The 23103-nt window shown below is 44.2% G+C and overlaps 1 protein-coding gene across 1 annotated transcript in view; it reads left to right on the top strand.

Annotated features, from left to right (window-relative positions):
• The window catches only part of CCDC141 (coiled-coil domain containing 141), a 202317-nt gene that overhangs the window by 43825 nt on the left and 135389 nt on the right, over nucleotides 1-23103 (top strand). The window contains exon 5 of the mRNA XM_062188558.1: nucleotides 7367-7620. Within this exon, the coding sequence (XP_062044542.1) occupies nucleotides 7367-7620 (254 nt within the window). The remainder of the gene's footprint in view (nucleotides 1-7366; nucleotides 7621-23103) is intronic.

Here is a 23103-nt window from a genome sequence, read left to right as displayed (position 1 = left end):
AGCGTTTAGCACGGTGCCCAGCACGCGGCAGATCCTCAGGAGATCTCTGTTGGCTGAGTGTCTATGGTCGAATTCAGTGTCTATGGTCGAATTCAGTGTCTATGGTCGAATTCAGTGAAATCTCCTTCTAAGGGTCAACAAACGAACAGCAGCCTCTGAATGATATGAATGAAAAGAAAATTTCCTCTTTTATCATTACGGTTCTGGAATGAGGAATCGAGAATTTTCCCAGATCAATTTCTGATGAAGCACTGTACAAAAAAATTCAGCTCTTCTGAAAATCTGTAGACAGGATGCTTGCTAAGTAGCTGTTTGTGTGCTGTGCTTTTTTCCATCAGAATTTGGGGCAGGCCAGCTCTGGAGCAGGGAAAGCATTGGTGGAAGGGTCGTGTGTATGTCGTTTGCTTCTGTGGATGGAGAGTGGATACATAGTTGGGAAAAATCACTTCTTTTATTTATTTATTTTTTAAGATTTATTTTGTTTACTTGAAAGAGCTACAGAGAGAGGTAGAGACAGAGAGGCCCTCTGTCCGCTGGTTCACTCCCCAGATGTCCGCAATGGTCGGAGCTGCGCCGATCTGAAGCCAGGAGCCAGGAGCTTCTTCCATGTCTTCCACACGGGTGCAGGGGCCCAAGGACTTGAATCATCTTCCTCTGCTTTCCCAAGCCATAGCAGAGAGCTGGATCAGAAGTGCAGCAGCCAGGACTCAAACCAGTGCCCATATGGGATGCCGGTGCTTCAGGCCAGGGCTTTAACCCGCTGAGCCACAGCGCCAGCCCCACTTCTTTTATTTGTAATGTGTCTTCTAATTGTTACCTGCAAGTAGAACTGGGTACGAGTGGAAGAACTTCCTGAATTCATTTGTCTCAGTTCTGACTTAACGTCTAGCTCCTGAAGCCTGATTCTGTGTTTATAACACCATCTGAAGGGTCCTAGAAAATAGATAACTGTGATTCACTACTTATTACAACTTTCCCAAAGCTCAGAGATCCAAGGACTTGATTTTTCCCAAGGTGTCTTTTTATGAGAGCCTATCACACACACACACACACACTCACACACGTGCATATTATCTTAATTGATAGGACCTACCACTAACAAAGATTATAAACAGCATCCAAAGATTTGGTGTGGAAGCACCAGCTGCCTAATTTAATGCAGCCGCAGCAGCTGCTGAGGGGGCCCGAGGGAGTTAGCAGAATCCCATGAAATCCTAAGTGCAGGTAGCTGAGATGAGTCCTGTGATCTCAATTCAGTCTTTATCCAAGCCGCGTGATCATCACCCAGCGATTTTAGGTCTGGAAACTTCACAGTGACTGAAGCTTGCATTGCTGAGGTTCATTACCAAGGCAATCACATGAAAGCATTTTTCCAGGGGGATTGGCAGCTTGTGGAAGCAGACATGTTTCCACAAATATTTGGACGTGGAGCTCGAAGTGGTGGGGTAGCTCAGTGCTGTTTTGTTGTTGCTGTTGTTGGCTCCTTCAGAGTTACTGGGACCTGGGGTGCAGGGAGCCACTTTGTGGGAGAGCATGATGCTTTGTGTAGCAGCATTGGGCGGCGCTGATCTGGTGCCCAGCTGACAATGGCCCCATTGGCTTGCTTTTCTGGGATACAGTATTCCAGAGACCAATGGGCCTCTTCTTAGTCTGAAGAATTGGATACAAATGCCAGCTGACAACAGGAAGCAGAGTCTATTTTTATGATGAGAAAAATCTCTCTCTGCTCTGGTAGCATGTCTCTCTTGCAATTTTTGTGCCCCTCCATATGAGAATTCTTGCACAAGGATTGCAAGGGACCCGGTCAGGATGCCAGGCTTCTAACACACCTGCTCGATGGTGGCTTCAGGGGCTCTGCTTTCATGTAGTGGGTAGTTGATGAAATGTGTTAACCCATGGATTCAGGAGGATGTGACTGAGATTAGCTGATTGGAAATGCGTGCTAAAAATGAAATCCTGGTGTTTAAGTAAGGGTTTCAAGTCTATTATCTTAAGATTTAAGGAAATCAAACACATCTGTTGGTGCAGCTAGTGGTTCTACGTTTCCGAGGTATTGATCAGTGAAGAGTACAAAATGGGTGGCTTAGGATGTCACAAGCTGACAAAGGTAACTGGAGAAGCTGTAATCATACTTGCCCCAATGTTCACTTTAGTTCCATGAGCATCACCTACCTATGCTTTCCCCTGATTCAGCAACGCTGAGGCATGATGCAAAGAAGAAACGTATTCTATAAAATTGTGGAGGTCAGAACTAGGGTGAATGGGTTGAAGTTTCTGCCCTCTGGAATGTTACAGAACAAGTCTGTTGCCCACGAGAGAATCCTTGAAATTGCTGACGACTGACGTCCTCTCTGGTCTCCTCCCCTTTGGGTTATACATGCCTGCTTAATGTCTTTTCTAGTAAAGATGATTTCCAGACTATAAACCAGCTTGGTTGACCTCAATTAAACAACACATAATTAAACAATATTTTCTGAACTCATACTTGGTGAGAAACCCTTGGCCGTGTGTCAAGGGGAGTACATGGTCCTTGTCCGTAGGAAGTCTACAATTTAGCAGGGCAGGTATACACTTGTCATAGGTTTCCCTCTGTGCGCGGGTACCTCTGAGACACCACCCAGCTCACTGTGTAGTGATAATTTACTTCCTTTTTTAATCCCCAATCACCAGATTGTAAATCCCTGGCTAGGAAGAAGTAGCGCATCTCTGAATCTCTGGGATTAGAATAGTGCCCACTTCAAAGAATGGTTGTTGAGTGTGTTTTGTATTTAATCCCAATGGAAGACATGATACAAGATGCAAAAATGATCAATAAACTAGATCCTGTAGGGACGTTAAAGAAGAGAAAATTTATTCTAAACTCAAGCATGGTGGAGGCCTCTGTCTTTTGATTAAACTTGTTTCTACCTGACATGATTAAAGTTGTGGTAGAGGCCTTCCCAAGGTCAGAAGAAGAAGAAGAAGGAACGTATCTGTCCTAGGAATGAAATGTGGTTGTTACCTGCTTGCCTATGAATGCTTCTACTGTAGTCCCTAGCTGCTATCGGGACTATATGTAACCTCTATGTAACCATTTCAGGTTCTGCGTGTTAGTAAAGAGCAATGGTGTTAACCCTTGCCAGACAGCTTACAGCTCAGTATGTGTTTTAAAAAAAATCTTCAGTTACTACTTTATCCTGCACGGTCATTGATCAATCCTGTGGCCCCCATGTAACATCAGAATATCCAATCAAATGTATGCAGGGTAACCGCATGAGGGAGACAAAGAGGCTAAAACCATGTATAAGAGAAAACCCTTCTTTATTTGGGACTCAGGATTTTGGATAAGAAATTCCACCTGAGTCTTATTGCTGGCATAATAAAGGCTGCTTCCTGTTAAGAGGCCTTGGTGTCTTGTCTTGGTACATGAAGGCTACTACACAAGGATAAGAATGTCACCCTGCAGTTTCTTAGTGGCCATTTTAAAAGGATCACAATATCCAAGAAGCTGTATCACAGGAAGTCATAGTATGAGTTCCTTTTTCTTAGATGTTATAAATTAATTTTCACATAGTTTAGATAGAGGTTTATGGGGTCTGTTAGACCTTATCTCTACATCTGTGTATTTTTGGAAATGTCCATTAAGTAAGTTTAAGAAAAACCATCCCATTGAGGAACATTTGGAATTTAAAAATATATTAGAAATATCATCCATGATCTCAGTGCCAAGACTTTAACTTTGAAACTTTTTAGAAAGAACTTATTTGGAAACAATATTTAATGAGCTGAAAACCCACCTAACTTCTGAAAATCCATCATCATCTATCTGAAATTGGTTAATTATACTTAATTATGGCACATTCTATAGGTAATATTTAAAATGTGCTTTGCCACTACATTTAAATATATAGTGGGAGTTGATCAAAGCAAATAATGATAGGTTATTGAGTATCTATGTACCATTACAAGATATTGTATCAATAAGTAGAGTTTTGAATATGCAGAAATACACAGTATTTAAAATGAATGCACTGTAGAGAATTTTTATATTTGAAGGTCATTATATAGCTAAATAGTTTGCCCATGAGGAAAAATACATCACTTTGTATGATCAACAGATGGAGTAAATAGCTAGGAAAATGTAAGCTATAGAGCAAATAAGATGTAAGAAACTGAAAGAGGAGGCCCAAGGGACCTGGCAGAGGGAACTGAGGATTTATCTACCTTAATCATGGTAGAAGGTAGCAGATTTCAGCCTGAGCACATTTGTAAGCTAACGTTGGCTCAAGAGGCTGCACAGCTGGATATATTATGGGAATGGTTATACTATTTTGGCTAAAACTAAAACAGGAAACCAGGAAAAGAATGCAAATTGAAATTTGGGAAACTATACGTATTCTGTGGGGCTAGAACAGGTTGGCCTGCTCCTCTGTCAGTCTGTACTACTCTCAGAACCAAACTTATATTTCTTCCTTTCATTTAAAAAATTGAATACGTAAGAGCTATTTATAGGAAGGGAGGAAAGACATACCATGTGGAAACCTTGCTGCCAGCTCATACTTCCCGTGTGTGTGTGTTTGTATAGCATTAATATTGCAACATCTCCTCAATGCAAGGGAAAAATTCTCTTTCTGTATGTATTAAAGGAGAGTCAGTCACTCTAATCACTCTATTGAGGTTATACAATAAAAACTTCAGTTTGATGGACAATGACCTCTATAAATTGTCTTGACCTTGTTTCTCTGTTGTGTCTTTGACTTTCCTCTAAGAGTAGACACACACATCTTTTTCTACACTCTCTGCCTTGCCTTTGTCTTGCCTTTGTTTGCTTCCATTTCTTTACTCAAGAAATGTACTGTAATTTTAATGTCTGCTGTGACTTTCCTTATCCTGTTTAAATGCCCCCCTCCTCCTGTCCAGGATGAAGTCCATGGGTTTAATTGTTTGTTTCTTTTCTTTCTACCATATTAAGGCCTCATAAAATTGTATCGTGCACATAATTACCTTCTCTGCACTCTGACCAGATGCTGCTAATATTTCACTGGACAGATAGTACTTCAAATTCCTTTTTTCATCTCAAAGTAACCTTTTTACAGTGTATTCACATATCTCATTTTCTTTTCCAGCTCTCAAAAAAAGTGTCAGTTGGATGAGACAACCGGCTCAGGTGGCTCTGTCTGATCCTCACTGTGTAGTTAACTGCCAGATGTGACAATGCTAAAGTAGCCACTGTAGAGTGAAAAGAACGAGCTGAGAACCTCAAGGCAGGTTTTAGCACTGGTTTAGTCCATTGGTGTTGCTGTGAAGTTTGGTAAAGTACTTGTCCTCTGGGTGTTCTTAACTCTTCATACTAAAAATAAAAAAGGAGCACATTCAACCCTGCTCCTAAGACACACTGCTAGTATTTTTTTTTCCTAACAACAAAAGTCTCAAGATTGTCTTGACTTATCATCTTCACTTGATCACTCTCTTCCCACTTCTCAACCTGGTAACTTGATTTCCTGTCTCCATTACCTACTCCGTCACAAAATCCCAAATCATTTCAATTGCCTCCCGTTTGTGATGTTTCTAGAAGACTTCTGATCCATAGCATCTCTAGCTCTCTTAATTCTTCATCTGCTTCAATTATATGTGAGCTCACTTTAGCATTCTACAGAAATTATGAAACATCTGCACCATGCCAGCCACTCTGATTACTGAGGATGTATTCATGGTTCTTACCCTCTTACTGTATGGGAGCCTTGTGGCAAAGACAGATACAAGGTAACTCTTCACATCAATGTGAAGTTATGACTGGCAAGATGTTTGAATGAGAGAAAACCTGTGTTATAAGAATGAAGATCGGTCCAGTCTAGTTTGCTTCCTGAGACTGACATTGAGTTGATAACCTGAAGTATGAGCAGAATGAAGGTAAGGAAAGAGGGAGTTGAGGAGAGTGGTGAACGGTGTTGTGGCAGAAGAAGCAGTGAAAACTCGAGGGCCAGGGGCAGTATAGCATGTGTGAGAAATTAAAATAAGGTAGGGATGAAAGGTAGAGACCATCTTAAAAGGGAGCTAGAGACTAGATCATGCCAAACCTGGTAGTTCACATTAAGGGACTTTTAGGTTAATGCGAAGCCATTGTTTTAAGTGTGTGTGTGTGTGTGTGTGTGTGAGAGAGAGAGAGAGAGGGGCTGAGAAAAGATCCCTGTGTCTAAGGTTTTGAGAGTGGAGGATGATGTAGTCAAGAGAAGGCAGCACAAACCAAGTAGCAGGTGTTTCTGTAGTGGACATGGAAAGAAGTAGACAAAGGACAAAAGTAACAGGTCGTGATTATGGCAGGATGAGAAAGGGGATGATGGCTCCTGGTTTCCATGCTTGGCTGTGGAGATGAACAGGTCCCTAAATGCCTCTCCAATTGATCCCTAAGTGTGGGTGCTCCTCAGCCTGCTGTTCTCAACTACCTCCCTTCTATCCTTACTCTCTTTCTGGTCTCTCCATATTTGGGCTTAAAATACTCATTCCAGAACATTTTCCCCAAACTTGTAATACCCTTTACTCCAGGAGCAGACACTGGTGGCCTATTTGGCAGTTAAGTATGCTTTGTTATTGTTACATTTTTTAATTTAAAATACAAATTGTAAAGCACTTGCGAATCAAAAGCTTTATCATTAAATCTGTATTTAGGACTTTCAAGACTGATAGACATTATACATATTTATGGGGCACCCTGTGATGTTTCAGTGTGTATATACACTCTATGATTAAATTGGAAACACATCCATCTCCTCAAACATTTATCATACCTCTGTGCTCAATGTATTTAGAACTCTTTTAATAGCTGGAGGCCTCATCAACTCTGGACTCATAGTCCTTCATGTCAGCAGTTGGTCAGAACTGGGTGAAGAATGAGGTTAGAGCTATTCCACAGAGTAAGCATTTTCTAACTAGACGTTGTCCTGACATCCAGCTACCTGGCCACCACATTCGTTGAGTTTTTGGGGTGATTAGTACAGGCTTTACCCTCTAAACCTTATCTTGAGTCCAGTCACCTCCAAATGCAGGACACTGCAGGACATGTGCCATAAGCACTGTAACCAGCCTCCCACCGGTAAAACCGAGAGAAGCCATGCCAGACTCCCACAGTCGTTCTGCTCCCTATACTCAGTCATGCTACCGCTAAACTTCCGCATTCTACTCTTTGGCAGCTAGTGCCATAACTGTTGTTATGCCAAGATGTTTGGCCAGTTGTTTCTTTCAAGTAGTGAAGGTAGTTTATACATTTAAATTCCTTGTAGTGCACCTTATTATGTGTTCATATAAGTTACATTTACATTATATTAAAACTGCAACTATTAGTAGTAGCTTGCTCATATCATTCTTCTTTTTTCTTTCTAATTTCTTCTAGAACTTCTAGAAAAATCTCTAGCCCTTCTAAACAAAAGTCAACAACTCACAGACTTCATAGAAAAATTCAAATGTGATGGGCCTAATATGAATCCTGAATTAATTCAAGGAGCTCATAGCAGCTGTCTGAAGATTGACAGCCTTCTTGAACTTCTACAAGACAGGAGAAGGCAACTAGACAAGTACCTAAAGCAGCAATGGCAAGAATTGGGTCAGGTCCTGCAGATTTGCCAGTGGGACCAACAAGAAAACCAGGTAATGCAAAAGGGGCATTGAACGACGTCCTGGTATCTGCTACCTGGTGAGTTATGGCAGGTGATTAGGCAGGTGCTGGGACTGAGTCACGGTCACCATATCCAATCCTTTGGTCCAAAAGTCTTTTGTCGAAACTACCATGTTTCCCGAGTAAAAAGCATCAAATCAAAGATTTCCACTTCCTCTCATAATACTGACTATATAAAAGGGGAACACCTGTGGGCAGTTTTGAAAATGACTATTTTCTATTGTTGGATTTTCTTTCTTCCTTCTATATCACTGACATAGACACATTTTTTTTTAAATTTTTTTTTGACAGGCAGAGTGGACAGTGAGAGACAGAGACAGAGAGAAAGGTCTTCCTTTACCGTTGGTTCACCCTCCAATAGCCACTGCGGCTCACGTGCAGCGGCCAGTGCACCACGCTGATCCGATGGCAGGAGCCAGGTGCTTCTCCTGGTCTCCCATGGGGTGCAGGACCCAAGCACTTGGGCCATCCTCCACTGCACTCCCTGGCCACAGCAGAGAGCTGGCCTGGAAGAGGGGTTGAACCAGTGAAGGAATCAGAAACCTCTTTGGAGAGGGAGAGGGAGAAGGAGGGGGGGAGGGGGAATCAGAAACCTCTTTGGAGAGGGAGAGGGAGGGGGGAGGGGGAGGGGGAATCAGAAACCTCTTTGGGGAGGTCACATGGAGCAGAAGCCCAAGTGCAGATGCCTCCTGTCATATGCACACCCGCTTGCAGTTTGTTGGTTCATACCCAGTCCCCACGAGCCCTCACCCGCACATACCACACCCTGTCAAAGCTGCCTCTGCTGTTGTCATCTCCCCTTGACTGCTGCCAGCTCCTCCCCATCTCACTTTGGTCCCTATGCCCACCCCACCTTCGTATGCTTGTTACTCAAAGCACTGTCATCCAATGCAATAGTGTCTTACTGATGATTCTGGCGAACAGAGGGGAACAGAGGCTCAGGACGAGAGTCAATCATAAAATAGTTGGTTGGACAACTGTTTCCAAAGTTTTTGGTCCTCCCCATCAGAAGTGGGCCCATTATAGTTTGTCCCTCCCTCCCTCCCCCTCCTTCTCTCTCTGCCCCACCCCCATGTAGTCCTGACTGCTACAGTGTCCCCAGAGCTGCTATCCCCTTAAAGGAATTCTCTTTTATCACTCTTCATTCTTGAGTTCACAAACCAAAACCCTGTATCCAGTGCTTCAAAGAATACACTAAAAACTTCTATCTTACAGAGTAGTTTAACTCTTTTAAATGTCAGCCTTATTCAAATTAACACAGAGATGTTCTGTCTCCAAAGACAAGGCTCATCATAGAGGCTTCCCAAGCATAGTACAATTTCCTCAAGAATAAAAAACATAAAAGCAGCTATAGCAAGTTTTTTTTTTTTTTTTTTTTTTTTTGACAGGCAGAGTTAGAGAGAGAGACAGACAGAAAGGTCTTCCTTTTTCCGTTGGTTCACCCCACAAGTGGCTGCTATGGCCAGTGTGTTGCGGCCGGCAAGCTTCACCGATCCGAATCCAGGAGCCAGGTGCTTCCTCCTGGTCTCCCATGCGGGTGCAGGGCCCCATCCTCCACTGCCTTCCCGGGCCACAGCAGAGAGCTGGACTGGAAGAGGAACAACCGGGACAGAATCCGGTGCCCCGACCAGGACTAAAACCCAGGGTGCTGGCGCTGCTGGTGGAGGATTAGCTAGTGAGCTGTGGTGCCGGCTTAGCTAGTTTAATTTATTTTTTAAGATGCAAATTTTGGCTTCCTGCCCCAGGACAATGGCAGTAATCATCTACTTGAATCCTTGGCAGTTAAAAAAAAAGGGGGGGGGGACAAGATAAAAAGAAAAAAAATCACATAAGAATTCAGAAAATTCAAAATGAACATTCTTTTTTAAAAAGCTATTTATTGAGGTCAGTGCTGTGGCGCTGGTATCCCATATGGGTGCCAATTCTAGTACAGGCTGCTCCTCTTCCAATCCAGTTCTATGCTATGACCTGGGAAAGCAGTAGAAGATGACACAAGTGCTTGGGCTCCTGCACCTGTGTGGGAGACCAGGAAGAGGCATCTGGCTCCTGATCAGCCCAGCTCTGGCTGTTGCAGCCATTTGGGGAGTGAACCAGTGGATGGAAGACCTTTCTCTCTGTTTCTCCCTCTGTTTATAACTCTACCTTTCAAATAAACAAATCTTTTTAAAAATTCTTTATTTGAAAGGCAGAATTATATATAGAGATAGAGATCTTCCATGTACTAGTTCTCTCTCCACATGGCTGAAACAGCCAGAGCTGGACCAGGCTGAAGCCAGGAGCCAGGAGTGTCTTCCAGGTCTCTCAGTTGGGTGCAGGGGACCAAACACTCTGGCCATCTTCTGCTTTTTACAGGCACATTAGCAGGGAGCTGGATCAGAAGTAGAGCAGCTGGGATTAGAACCAGCTCCCATATGGGATGCCAGCATTGCAGGGGGCAGTTTTACCCGCTATGCCTCACACTAGCCATTCAAAATAAAAAAGGAGGTTATAAAGTTTAATAATTCTAATTTTAACTAATAATAAATTCTAATTTAGTCACATACTTAAGGGATATTTAGAATTCTTGCCAACCCTGGAAAATAGAAAGGTGCTTGATAATAACCTTGGTTAGGAGGATTTTGATATCGTGAGTTCTCTAATTTATGTGGTTTCATATATGAATTTTTTGAAGGGCATGCTTTTTGAAAAATAGACTTTATTTCATAGATCAGCTTTAGGGTCACAGCAAAGTTGAGCAGAGACACGGAGATTGTCCATAGTTCCCCTGCTCCCTCCCATGCATAGCTTCCTCCTTCATCAACATCAGGCACCAGAAGGCACATTTGTTAGAACGGATGGATCTGTGGTAACACATCAGAGTCCCCCACCACCCATAGTTACAACAGGTTTTGCGGTTGGTGTTACACATTCTGTGTGTCTGGGTGAATGTGTTGTGGACTATGTCTCCTGTTATACCCTTATGCAGCATAATTTCCCTGCCCTAAAAATCCTGTGGGCCCTGTCCGTTCATCCCTCCATGCTGTTCATCATTTTACTGTCTGCCTGGTTTGGCTTTTTCGAAACGTCATATAGCTGGACTCATACAGTGTGCAGCCTGTTCAGACTGACTTGTTTCCCTTAGGGGTACGCACTTACATTTCTTTCACATCTTTTTCATGGCTGGATAGCTCATTTCTCTTTTAGCACTGAGTGGTTGTCCATTGTCTGGATGTACCAGTTTATTCATCCATGCATCCACCAATAGACCTCTTAGTTGCTTCCAGGTTTTAGCAAATGTGAATAAAGCTGTTGTAAATGTCAATGTGCAGGTTTTACTGTGGACATAAGTTTTAAAATCATTTGAGGAATTTAATGCTGAGGAACTCCATTGATGGGTTGTATGGTAAGAGTGTGTTTAGTTTTGTAAGAAATTGAAAACTTCCACAGTGGCCTTATCATTTTGCATTCTCACTAGCAATGCATAAGATTTCTTGTTGCTCTAAACCAGCATTTAATGTTACTTTTGTTTTGGATTTGGGCCATTGTAATAGGTACACAATGGTGTTTCATTGCAGTTTTAATGAGCTTCATCTTTAAACTGGTGATAATACTTACAGATTGCATGAAATAATGGGTAAAAACATGCAGAACCATGCCTAGCCTTTTAAGAAGTGCTTAGTAAGTACTGGTTTCTTTGCCTTCCCTCTTATTAGTTAAACTTTATAACCTATGAATTCTTTTTCATCCAGCCCAGATTCTTGCCCTTGGGTTTAGTATTAGTGATCCTGGGATCTCTTTTTTTTTTTTTTTAACTTTTATTTAATGAAGATAAATTTCCAGTGTACAGCTTATGGATTACAATGGCTTCCCCCTCCCATAACTTCCCTCCCACCCGCAAACCTCCCCTCTCCCGCTCCCTCTCCCCTTCCATTTGCATCAAGATTCATTTTCAATTCTCTTTATATACAGAAGATCAATTTAGTATAAAGATTTCAACTGTTTGCACCCATATAGAAACACAAAGTGAAACATACTGTTTGAGTACTAGTTATAGCATTAAATTACAATGAACAGCACATTAAGGACAGAGATCCCACATGAGGAGCAAGTGCACAGTGGCTCTTGTTGTTGACCCAACAAATTGACACTCTAGTTTATGGCGCCAGTAATCACCCTAGGCTGTCGTCATGAGTTGCCAAGGCTATGGAAGCCTTCCAAGTTTGCCGACTCTGATCATATTTAGACAAGGTAATAAAAGACAGAGTGAGGATAGTAACCAATGATCCTAAGAGTGGCATTTACCAGGTTTGAACAATTATACAGCATTAAGTGGGGAAGAGGACCATCAGTACACACATGTTGGGAGTAGAGCCATTGGTGGTAGAGTAGAGGTTATGATTACAAAGGAATGAGGCCCAAGTGCACTAGACAGGGTCTAGAACAAAGGACAGAGTCATTATTAGAGGAGCTAAGAAAGGTGCTGTCTAAGCTACAATTAAGTTTTCTGATTGAGAGGCAAATAGAACCTGATAGAAGGGGCTTGATAATAATCTGGTGGGCTTTAGGCCTTGTAAATTCAGAGGCCCAGACCTACCTATCTCTTCACATGGGGTATATCCTAAGGGAGGTGTGAACCTCCTAGGGGAAGGCACTCTGTTGACTTTCATTACTTGGCTGGCCTGGGAGGAGAGCTGGCCAGGTAAAGGCAGGGGGCATCTCTAACAAGAAATTTACAGTTCTGCCTGCAATGTTGCTGACCCTACTTGGCCATCCCCTCAGCTGCAGTGGTCACTTTGGAAGTTGGGCTGAGTGAAGGGCTTTTCAGCTTAGAGCCAATAAGATCTGTGGCTCTGACCTGGGCATCCTTCGACTCCAGGGCAGGTCCATTTCCAGTGATCCAACTCTTGGCAGAGCTGCCAGGGCTCTTCACAAGCTGACTTCTGCTGAAGCCCAGGCTTACCACATTGAAAGCCACTGCAGTGGACTGGCCTGTTGGGTCTCCTTGAGGGCACATCACTGTACAGATCAGCCATTAATAGGCCTGCCACCCATTGCTTCTGATGCCTAGCTTTCTTTTCCTCCTGGTTTGTGTTAAAGCAGACCAGAGGATGCAAGTCAAGGGAGTGCCCAAGTCCCATCTCTAATCTTCGGTGGCCTGAACTACAAGTCTATAGTTGCTTAGTAAGTACTGGTTTTTTTGCCTTCCCTCTTATTAGTTAAACTTTATAACCTATGAATTCTTTTTCATCCAGCCCAGATTCTTGCCCTTGGGTTTAGTATTAGTGATCCTGGGATCTCTTAATTCTGTTTAGATGTCGGAGGCTTTTACAAGCAGACTGAGGCTCTAAGAATGCACCTTCATGGTTAAGAGAATGACACTTTCTTTAATATAATCAATAAATCAATAAGATAGTTATTTCCTTAAATATAAAATTACCTTTTTTAGAATGGCCCTATTATATCTCTTCTTGCTAACAGCGGTCACAGCAGTTGTAATCAATAGGAAGTATTATCTCTTTGTGCCAAGCTGTGGCTGGGTTCAAATCACAGCTCCTCCATTTACCAGCTGAGTAACTATGCAATTCTGTTATTTAAACTCCCTGAGGTTCAGTTTTCTCTAAAAATGTAGCTTGTAATAATACCTACCCAAAGTGTTGCTAGGATGATCAGATGACTTTTTAAATTATTTTTCAAATTTTTTTGGTGGTAAGCATGCAAGCAAAGTTTAATGAGGAGAACTAATGAAGAAAGTGCACCTGACAGACCAGGTGGGCACTTCAGTAAAGACCTGAGCCCAGTCTGCATTCAGACTGGTGTTTTTATAGATGTTGAGTATGGGCCTTCTTTCTCCTTCCCCCTACCCCCTTTCTGGAATATTGCTGCGTGGAGGGCTGTCTGGGTGTGGGATCTCTCCCAGAACTTTGTAATAGTCTCCTGGGTAAAGGGCTCATGAGATTCCTATAGGATGCCCCTAAGGAGAGAGCTGGAACCCACCCAACCAGGTTGGTGAACAACGGCAAGACTTTTTTTTTTTTTTTTTTTTTTTTGATAGAGTGGACAGTGAGAGAGAGAGACAGAGAGAAAGGTCTTCCTTTTCCGTTGGTTCCTCCCCCCCAATGGCCGCTGTGGCCGGCACACTGCAGCCAGTGTACCGTGCTGATCCGAAGGCAGGAGCCAGGTGCTTCTCCTGGTCCCCCATGCGGGTGCAGGGCCCAAGCACTTGGGTCATCCTCCACTGTATTCCCAGGCCACAGCAGAGAGCTGGACTGGAAGAGGAGCACCAGGGACAGAATCCAGCGCCCGACCAGGACTAGAACCCCAGGTGCTGGCGCCACAGCAGGCCAATGGCAAGACTTTTGATATGCAAATGCTGGTTGGCTCCCAAGGCTTGCTTCCTTGTTCCATCACACGGAAATTTTTCTTTCAGCTCCTCACATTCACTTAGGCTCAAATCTCCCTAGCTATCTTAACATTCCCCTCTCAAGAAAAGGAACCCAAAATCTGATGGGGATAACATGGGTAACAGTCCGTCTTCTGTATTTGTTTCAGACCTTATAGATGGGTGTGGAGCTGGTTATGAGCATTCGGTTGCTATCTGTCCTATAGCACTGAGGGGGAGCCTGGGGGATGACTGTGTTGCGTGGTCCAGAGGACTGGTCCTATCCCTGTCTCATGACCATCTGGAGCTGGACAGTTGTACTCTGTTAGAGACACAATGGACAGGAATGGTAAAGACATGGTCCAAAGAGAAGAAGCAAGAGGATGGAAGCTATAGGGCTTCCAGGAGGGGCAGTAGCCAGGATTTCCATGACCAGATGTTAAGTCAAAAATTCCAGCCTTGTTCAGCCAGGTTGTGGAGTTGTCTGGCTTTACCCAAGAAATGGTGAACATGAGTTTGTAACTGTCCAGTTTGATTGACTTCCCCCTCTTCCCCTAAAAAAAACATTTTTAGAGCATGACACATATGCCCCCTTGGGCAGTAGTTAGCGTGTCTGATTGCCTACCTGTTTTGAAAGACTAGGTTTAGCAACCCTGGTGCGTCAGTCATAGTCATGACAGACTTTAACTGGGCAGAGGTTGTGTTTTGTTCTTTGCCAAAGGAGGGGGCCCTGCTCTGGCTTTCTCTTGAGAGCCTGATCTAGGAGCTTTGCTATTTTCCTTTACCCAGGGATCCATAATCTGTTAGTTGGAGCTGTATTAAGATTATAGCAACAGGAGTCTGCTACATGTATCATTTTCTTTCTGGGGGCCAGTTTCTATTCCCCCGGTGAGGAAGAGCCCCCTATAGTTTATTTCCTGATAGACCAGTTGTGTTTTTTCTTGGATACACAGTAGCCATGCTGAGCTAGGAAGTTAAGAGTGCTAGTCAATGGCCGGCGCCACAGCTCACTTGGCTAATCCTCTGCCTGCGACGCCGGCACCCGGGTTCTAGTCCCGGTCGGGGCGCCGGATTCTGTCCTGGTTGCCTCTCTTCCAGCCCAGCTCTCTGCTATGGCCCGGGAGTGCAGTGGAGGAGGGCCCAAGTGCATGGGAGACCAGGAGGAAGCACCTGGCTCCTGGCTTTGGATTGGCGCAGTGCACCGGCCGCAGTGCACTGGCCGTAGCAGCCATTTGGGGGGTGAACCAATGGAAAAAGGAAGACCTTTCTCTCTGTCTCTCTGTCTCTCTCTCACTAACTCTGCCTGTCAAAAAAAAAAAAAAAAAAGAGTGCTAGTCAAGTGCCCAGAATTAGAGTCTCAGGTGGGAAACAGACCAGCAAGCCATTAAGATTTTAAATCATCTTTCCAGCCCCAACAAGACATTGATCCTTTACATCCTCCACAAAGGCCCTGTCCAAATAGGTGGGAACTGTGTCTAAATTCTTGTTTGGCAATACTATCTAGATTAGCTGTTCAACTCTAATCAATGGATTTACTTTATTTTTTCTTTGTCCTTAAGGTGTTGTACTATGCGAATTAACGGTAAAACTACTGCCCAAACAGTACTCTATACTTTGTGTGTCTTTGTGGGTGCATTCTCTTGAAATCTTTACTTAGTATATGCTAAGTTGATTTTATGTATATAAAGATAATTGAAAATGAATCGTGATGAAGAATGGAATGGGAGAGGGAGTGGGAGATGGGATGGTTGCGGATGGGAGGGAGGTTATGGGAGAGAAAAGCCACTATAATTCAAAAGTTGTACTTTGCAAATTTATATTTATTAAATAAAAGTAAAAAAAGAGATTTATTTATTTGAGAGTCAGAGTTATAGAAAGAGAAAGGGAGATACAGAAAGTCTTCCATCTGCTGGCTCACTCCCCAAATGGCCACAATGACCAGAGCTGGGCTGATCTGAAGCCAGTAGACAGGTGCTTCTTCAGGTCTACTACGTGGATGCAGGAACACAAGCACTTAGGCCATCTTCTACTGCTTTCCCAGGCCATTAGCAGAGAGCTAGATCTGAAGAGGGACACGAACTAGCACTTGTATGGGATGCCAGTGCTACAGGTGGAAGCTTAACCTACTATGCCACCGTGCTGGCCCCGTCAATAGATTTTCAAAAGCAGAACATACTGTCTTTCTGGGTCTAGAGCTATACAGAAAAGATCTGGTATGGAAAGAAAACTGGCATTTTTGGGTATCTGGGTCAGGAGGGTATAAGGACTGGGAACTACTGGATGGAGTGGGAACACTGCCTCATTTATGAGCCTCAGGTCTTGGACAGGTCTCCAGTGGAGGGCGGGGGGAGTCTATGTGGCATTTCCCTAATCCACTCTGCATGGTCTCTAAAGGTGAAGAAGGATTGGACATAGAGGACCTCAGGCCCTTCTTTTTACAAAAGAGATCTGATTGGAAGATGGTACAGTAGTTGATGGTTTCTTCTTCAGGCCACTTCTTTTGATCTCCCAAAGAGTATTTGCGCCAAGCCTGGGAAAAATGAAGGATGCATTTCTTTAGTCTTTGGGGGTCTAATTCATTCAGTGATTAAACAAGCATTCCAATGGTGAATGTCTGGGAATCTTAGAATTTCTGTTTCCTATCTGTGAGGGGCAGGGCAGTGGTGGGGGTTGCTGGCAGTGGTGGGGAGACAAGAAGGAAGATGGCTAGGAGCTGGGTGTCCCCAGTTCTTTCCATCCCCTGCCTCTCAATCCCCAGTTACTGAAAAAGTAAATTCTGGTGCAGCCCAGAAGGTCTTCCTGAGGGCCCATACCCACTAATGGGAGTGGTCTGTGCTTACCCATGGGTGGGTCCTTGATCTTGAAATATCGTGTCTGTCCCAGATTTCGGTGCTCAGTCCACCCTTTTTTTTTGGATGTCTCATTGCCTTTGCCTTTTATTTTATTTTATTTTATTTGACAGGCAGAGTGGACAGAGAGAGAGACAGAGAGAAAGGTCTTCCTTTTTGCCGTTGGTTCACCCTCCAATGGCCGCCACGGCCGGCGCGCTGTGGCCGGCTCACCGTGCTGATCAGATGGCAGGAGCCAGGTGCTTCTCCTGGTCTCCCCCATGGGGTGCAGGGCCCAAGCACTTGGGCCATCCTCCACTGCACTCCCGGGCCACAGCAGAGAGCTGGCCTGGAAGAGGGGCAACCGGGACAGGATCGGTGCCCCGACCGGGACTAGAACCCGGTGTGCCGGTGCCGCAAGGCGGGGGATTAGCCTGTTGAGCCACGGCGCCAATGCCTCTGCCTTTTAAAACCACCTGATTATCCGCCAAAGCACCAAGAGGCCCCGAGGTAAGACCCCAACTGCCTCAGCCTGAAGGGAGGGGATTATTCTTGGTGGCTTTTGCAATGTGATCTAAGAGGAGGGAGGGTTGAGGCTAATATAGGACCTCTCCAAAGGCCAATCCCAATGACAAGGCTTAAGGCCACTAAGCTACATTTACTCTAAAAGTCAAAAAACGGATACTAATCGCCTCACTTGTTTGTCCTGTTTGTGTCCAAGGCCAGAATAGGAGCTCTGGCCTTAGAATTAACTGCCTATGAGTTTCTAAATGTGTGAAGAAGGGGAGATGCCAGCTCCATTTGGGTCTACTTAGTGGCCCTTCCAGTCACCTACCCAATGTGAAATGACTCACAATAGGGACACATTTCACTGGAGGGTAGAATTTGTGATAAAACCTCCTAGGTTGGAAGAGTAATGACTTCTCACAATTTCCCAGGGAGCAGAGGTCTTCTGCTGCTGCACATCATTAGGGAAAGGAATAAAAGGGAAAACAAGACAGACAAACAGACAGACAGACAGGCAGAGAGAGAATGAGAGAGAGAGCGAGCGAGAGAGAGAGAATGGCCACAGGAATTCCATCACGCTAGTCGTGGCTGGGGGATTCCCTGGATGAGACCCCAGGAGTTGGGTGCCAGACGACGATCAACCATCACTGCACCACTGGGCCCACACCCATTTCTGCCACCTGACACTGACCGTGGTGACAGTCTTCCTTCCAAGACGTATCCTGGGTGTAAACTGAAAGTACGTTTATTGAGTGAGTAAGAAGGAAGAAAACGTTCTCTGACTCACTGACGACCAGTAATGCAGAGAGGGCCCCAGAGCTGGGAGTCTGTCCCCGCTCTGAGACTGGGGGCCCCAGAGCTGGGAGTCTGTCCCCGCTCTGAGACTGGGGGCCCCAGAGCTGGGAGTCTGTCCCCCCTCCGAGACTGGGGGCCCCAGAGCTGGGAGTCTGTCCCCCCTCCGAGACTGGGGGCCCCAGAGCTGGGAGTCTGTCTCCCCAGCAAGACTGGTTTCTTTTTTTCTTGCTTCCTCCTCCCTTTTAGCTGGACCTCCCTTTGATCCACTTATTCAATGCGAGCTTGACTGAGCCTGTCAATCCACCTTTAAAAATAATCTGACCTGCAAGCCTGCTGGCTTGGGTGAAACAACAGTCCCCTTTCATGATTTTTTCCTGGAGTGACATGCACTCATGCACCTAACGGTGCCTACTGGGTGACTCCCCGTATGAAATGTGGCTGTCCTGCTCAGGGGTGCAGACCCCCCGGTGGTACATCACCCTGACTGCAGACATGGTGCCAGGAACCGTGGTGCCTGGAAGGGGTGAGGAGAGTCATGAGCAAAGGTGGGAGTGCAGTGGGAAAGAGTAGCCAGTTCCATGTCTGAGTGCCAACTGGGCCCTGGTCAGATGCTGGGAATGAGAGCGAGTGTAAATCCCCATTACCCTCACTAACATGTGACCAGCACAATGCCCAAGACAAGCTATGTCGGGTTAAAAAAGAAAAAGCCATGGCGTATGAGTCAACTCTGAGACTGCATCCTGTTAACAGTGACTAACCCCAGTGCCTACAGCACTGTACTTTTACTTATGCACAACCTAAGTTTGCCATCATTTTATAACCTTACACTGCATTTTACAAAATTTAAGTTATCTCAAATGACTATTACCTCACCAAGTAGAGTGTCTCATTCTTTAAGAGTTCCAGGGATCCCATTGGAAGGCCCAAGGTCAGAGGACTCAGTTTTTATTTCTCAACCTAAAGCATTTTCAGAGGTTAACAAGTGCAGCGAGGCATGTATTGGTGTCAACCATAGAGCAAAAGAAGATTGAACAGGGGGGCAGCGAAGCTTCTGTAGTTTAGCAGGCAAGACAATGGGAACCCTTTGGGTCAGAAGGGCCAGGAGTCCGTCTCTTGCTAGCTTAGAAAACCTTGGGAAGGGCTTGGAACACATGGAGCTGTAGGGGTCTGGTGGCGGTTAAAAATAGCAGTTGAAAATGATCCATGTTATCAGGATGGCGGCCAAGGAGGTAGGGAGATGAAGCATGTGGCCCCTATAGCCGAGAAAGTCAGCTGAGGCTAGGCACTGAGCATTGGCTGCCAAACAGACTTGATATGTCCCCCACTCCCCAGTATTTGAGACTAAGGAGATGGGGTAAGTGAACAGACCCTGGGTTGGTCAGGCAAGGGGGGGGGGGGCAAGAGGGCCCAGGCAGAGTGGGAAAGAAAGGAAGTCGCCCCAGCCTCTTGTAGGATTCTCCTCCTGCATTTGTGGGGCTGAGCCTTTGGCTGAAAGAGACAGAGCAGGATGCAGCCAAGGCGGCGAGGCTCAAAGAGAGCAGACCAGTCTGTCTCCATAATATATTGGCAAGGAGATGTTGGTGGCCACCAGAGAAGGCAGGAGAAAGGCTGGGAGTAGCATTCCGCAGAACGAGGTTGCTCAGAACTTACCACTGGTTCTCTTCCGTGCCCCACATTGGGCACTAGATACATTAGCAGAATTGGTTGCTTAGGGTTCTTAGCTTCGCACAAGGAAGAATTCAGATGTGAGATGGAGAGTAGTGGTGAGCATGCTAGCATGCTAGTAGTGGTGAGCATGCATGTTGAATGAAGAGAATGCACTTCATAGACCGGGCAGGCACCTCAGTAAGGAGCTGAGAGCTCAGATGGCTTTTTCTTCTTCTTCTTTTTTTTTAAGATTTATTTTATTTGAAAGTCAGAGTTACAAAGAGAGTGAAGGAGAGGCAGAGAGAGAGAGAGAGAGAGAGAGAGAGAGAGAGAGATATCTTCCATCAGTTGTTGGTTCACTCCCTAATTGGCCACAATGGCCAGAGCTGTGCCAATCCAAAGCCAGGAGCTTCTTCTGGGCCTCCCACGTGGGTACAGGGGCCCAACCACTTGAGCCATCTTCTACTGCTTTCCCAGGCTGTAGCAGAGAGCTGGATCGGAAGTGGAGCAGCTGGGACTTGAACCGGCACCCATATGGGATGCCAGCACTGCAGGCAGTGGCTTTACCTGCTACACCACAGTGCCAGCCACCCAGATGGCTTTTTTTTTTTTTACAGGCAGAGTTAGAGAGAGAGAGAAAGGTCTTCCTTTTTCTGTTGGTTCACTCCTCAAGTGGCTGCTACAGCCGGTGTACTGCGCCGATCCAAAGCCAGGAGCCATGTGCTTCCTCCTGGTCTCCCATGTGGGTACAGGCCCCAAGCACTTGGGCCATCCTCCACTGCCTTCCCAGATGGCTTCTTATATGAGATGACTTCTAAAAGGGTTGTGGAAAAATGGTACAGACTTCCCAGATGGCTTCTTATATGAGATGACTTCTAAAAGGGTTGTGGAAAAATGGTACAGAAAGATAAATTTATTTTGGTGCAAAAACGTTGAAAATCCATGTGTATTTTTTTCATCATATGCATTTTCCATGAACTTTTTGAAGTCCTCTTGTATATCAAGTTCCTAGAACAGTACCTGATACGTAGTAAGTGCTGTACAAGTATCAGCAAGTTTTATCATCCTGCCTGAGAACCATAGTGAAGGCCTACCACAGTGCACACATCCCCACTCCTATGCCTCTCTAGTATCAATGCTCAAATAAAGATGGCTCTTGATTGAAAGCTGATTTTATTATTCACTGTGAGTCTACAGGATGTGATCAAATAAAAGTTCCTTTTATAATCTTAACATTCATATTTATTCAATGAGCATTCAATAATTTAAAACATAAAGATAGTATTTTTTTTCTGCTATGATGTAATAATGCCCATTTATTAAAAATGTAGAGAAGAGGTGGGCATTTGGTCTATCAAAGTCAGGATGCTGGTTAATATACCCACATTTTATACCGGAGTACCTGATTTGAAGTCCCCACTCCAGCTCCTAATTCCAGCTTCCTGCTAATGTACACCCTGGGAAGCAACAGCTGATGGCTCAAGGCATTGGATCCCTACTACACAGAGAGAGACCTGAATGGAGATTCCAGTTCCCAAGGTCTGTCTGGCCCAGCTCCGGCCACTGTGGGTGTCTGGGGAGTGAAGCAGCAGTTGGGAATATGGTCTCCATTTCCCCTCTCCTCCCTCTTCCCTTCTTGTTTTTCCTCCATCTGAGACAATATTTTAAATGTCAAGGAGAACACTATCCAAGCATGTGATTGCTGGTTGCATTTTAGCCTACTGCTTCCTTTCTAGACTTTTAGCCAAGTATGAACGTCGTCACAAGTGCGCACACACACACACACACATACATTCATGAAAGGGACAACTAAACAAACAAAATAAATGGAGGTATTACATAAGACTGTATTGGAAACTTGTTTTATTAGACTGAACAAATCGTAGGCATGATTTTGTGTCAAAAGCAGAACAAGTAATTTTAATGAGAATGTTGTATTCTGCTATTTGAATATAACATAATTGAAACAATATCTTACTGATGAGAAACTAGAGGCTCTTGAGTTTCTCAATAGTGTGAACAGTAATTAGTGCTTACTGTTTTGCAACTATGTGAACAAGGAGATATTTTAAATTTCAGGGAGACGTAATTGTCTTACCTGAGTTTGTAAGTTTCTCTGAATGTTCTGTTTTAAAGTTTTGTTGATGCACAGGCGAAGCCTAGTAACAGGAATCTCACTGACTGTGGCTGCAGGTTGGTAACTTAGGTTCTGTGATTGTCACATTCCTGGATGAGCTACCTGATAATCCTAGAAAACTGTGGAGCCGTGCTTCCTTGGTGGGTAGATTTTTTTTTTTTTTTGTCAGTTCCTTCCTTATTTATAGGGATCATGGGAGCTGTTAAACTTTATATTATTAAAATGTCAGCTTTGTCAATCATTTTAACCACTTAAGAAAAAAACAGGAATTAAGTGGAGGGTTAGAACAAGGATTACTGATGAATAATGTGGATGTCTGCACAGTTGATGCAGCTTCACTCATAAGGGCCATTTAGAAGACGCTTCTGTGCCTCACTGTTCCCAAGTGCTTATGGCCTCCTCATGATTTTGAACTAAATAGTTCATCTAATTCTGCTTTGGAAAAGAAATTAAGTGACCAGCATAATGGCATCTGGAGATTCAAACCAATTGCAGAAAAAAAGTTAATGAAAACCACAAAGTTTTTTCTATCTTATTTGGGGTATAATAGTGTGATAAACAATCCTAGCATATTTTTTCTTTATCATTTTTTTAGATGTAAAACTGTGTACTTGCTTTACATTTAAAGACAAGCAGCTGCCCCTTCTTTTAGTTCTAACAGCATCTTATTTTGCATGTAATCTGCTTCATTAATGAAAATCAGAAGCAGCTTGGAGAATTTTGTGCATAATTAATTATCTTGGCAAGAAGATTTATGAATGTAATTTTTTTCCATAGCTCCAATCAGGCATAAGTGAGACAAGCAAATATATTAGAGCCAAGTTACTCATGTTCTCTTGTACAGGACAGTGTCAAAGACATCTAGGAAAGTGAAGACATAAGGACAATCTCTTTGTAATGCCAGGTCATATGTATTTGTAACATAGGCTTCTTTGTGGGAGGAGAAGACAATAGAATTCACAAGGTTTTGTTGCTTTATGATTTGAACCCAATCATGTATAGTAATCATGCAGTATATTCCTTGTCAGTAGACAATTAAAATGATATATCTGATGACAGTGCAATTTCAGGGCACCCGTCTTATACCTAGTGGGTATCTATAAAATTGTGTGTGTGCATGTGTATGTAATATTGTGTATATGATGCCACCTTCTAAATAGGGTTTAGAGTTTGGTTGGCCAGC

Source organism: Lepus europaeus, chromosome 1, assembly GCF_033115175.1.
Source record: "Lepus europaeus isolate LE1 chromosome 1, mLepTim1.pri, whole genome shotgun sequence".
In the NCBI taxonomy this organism is placed as follows: domain Eukaryota; kingdom Metazoa; phylum Chordata; class Mammalia; order Lagomorpha; family Leporidae; genus Lepus; species Lepus europaeus.
This window is presented reverse-complemented; position numbering and strand designations above follow the sequence as displayed.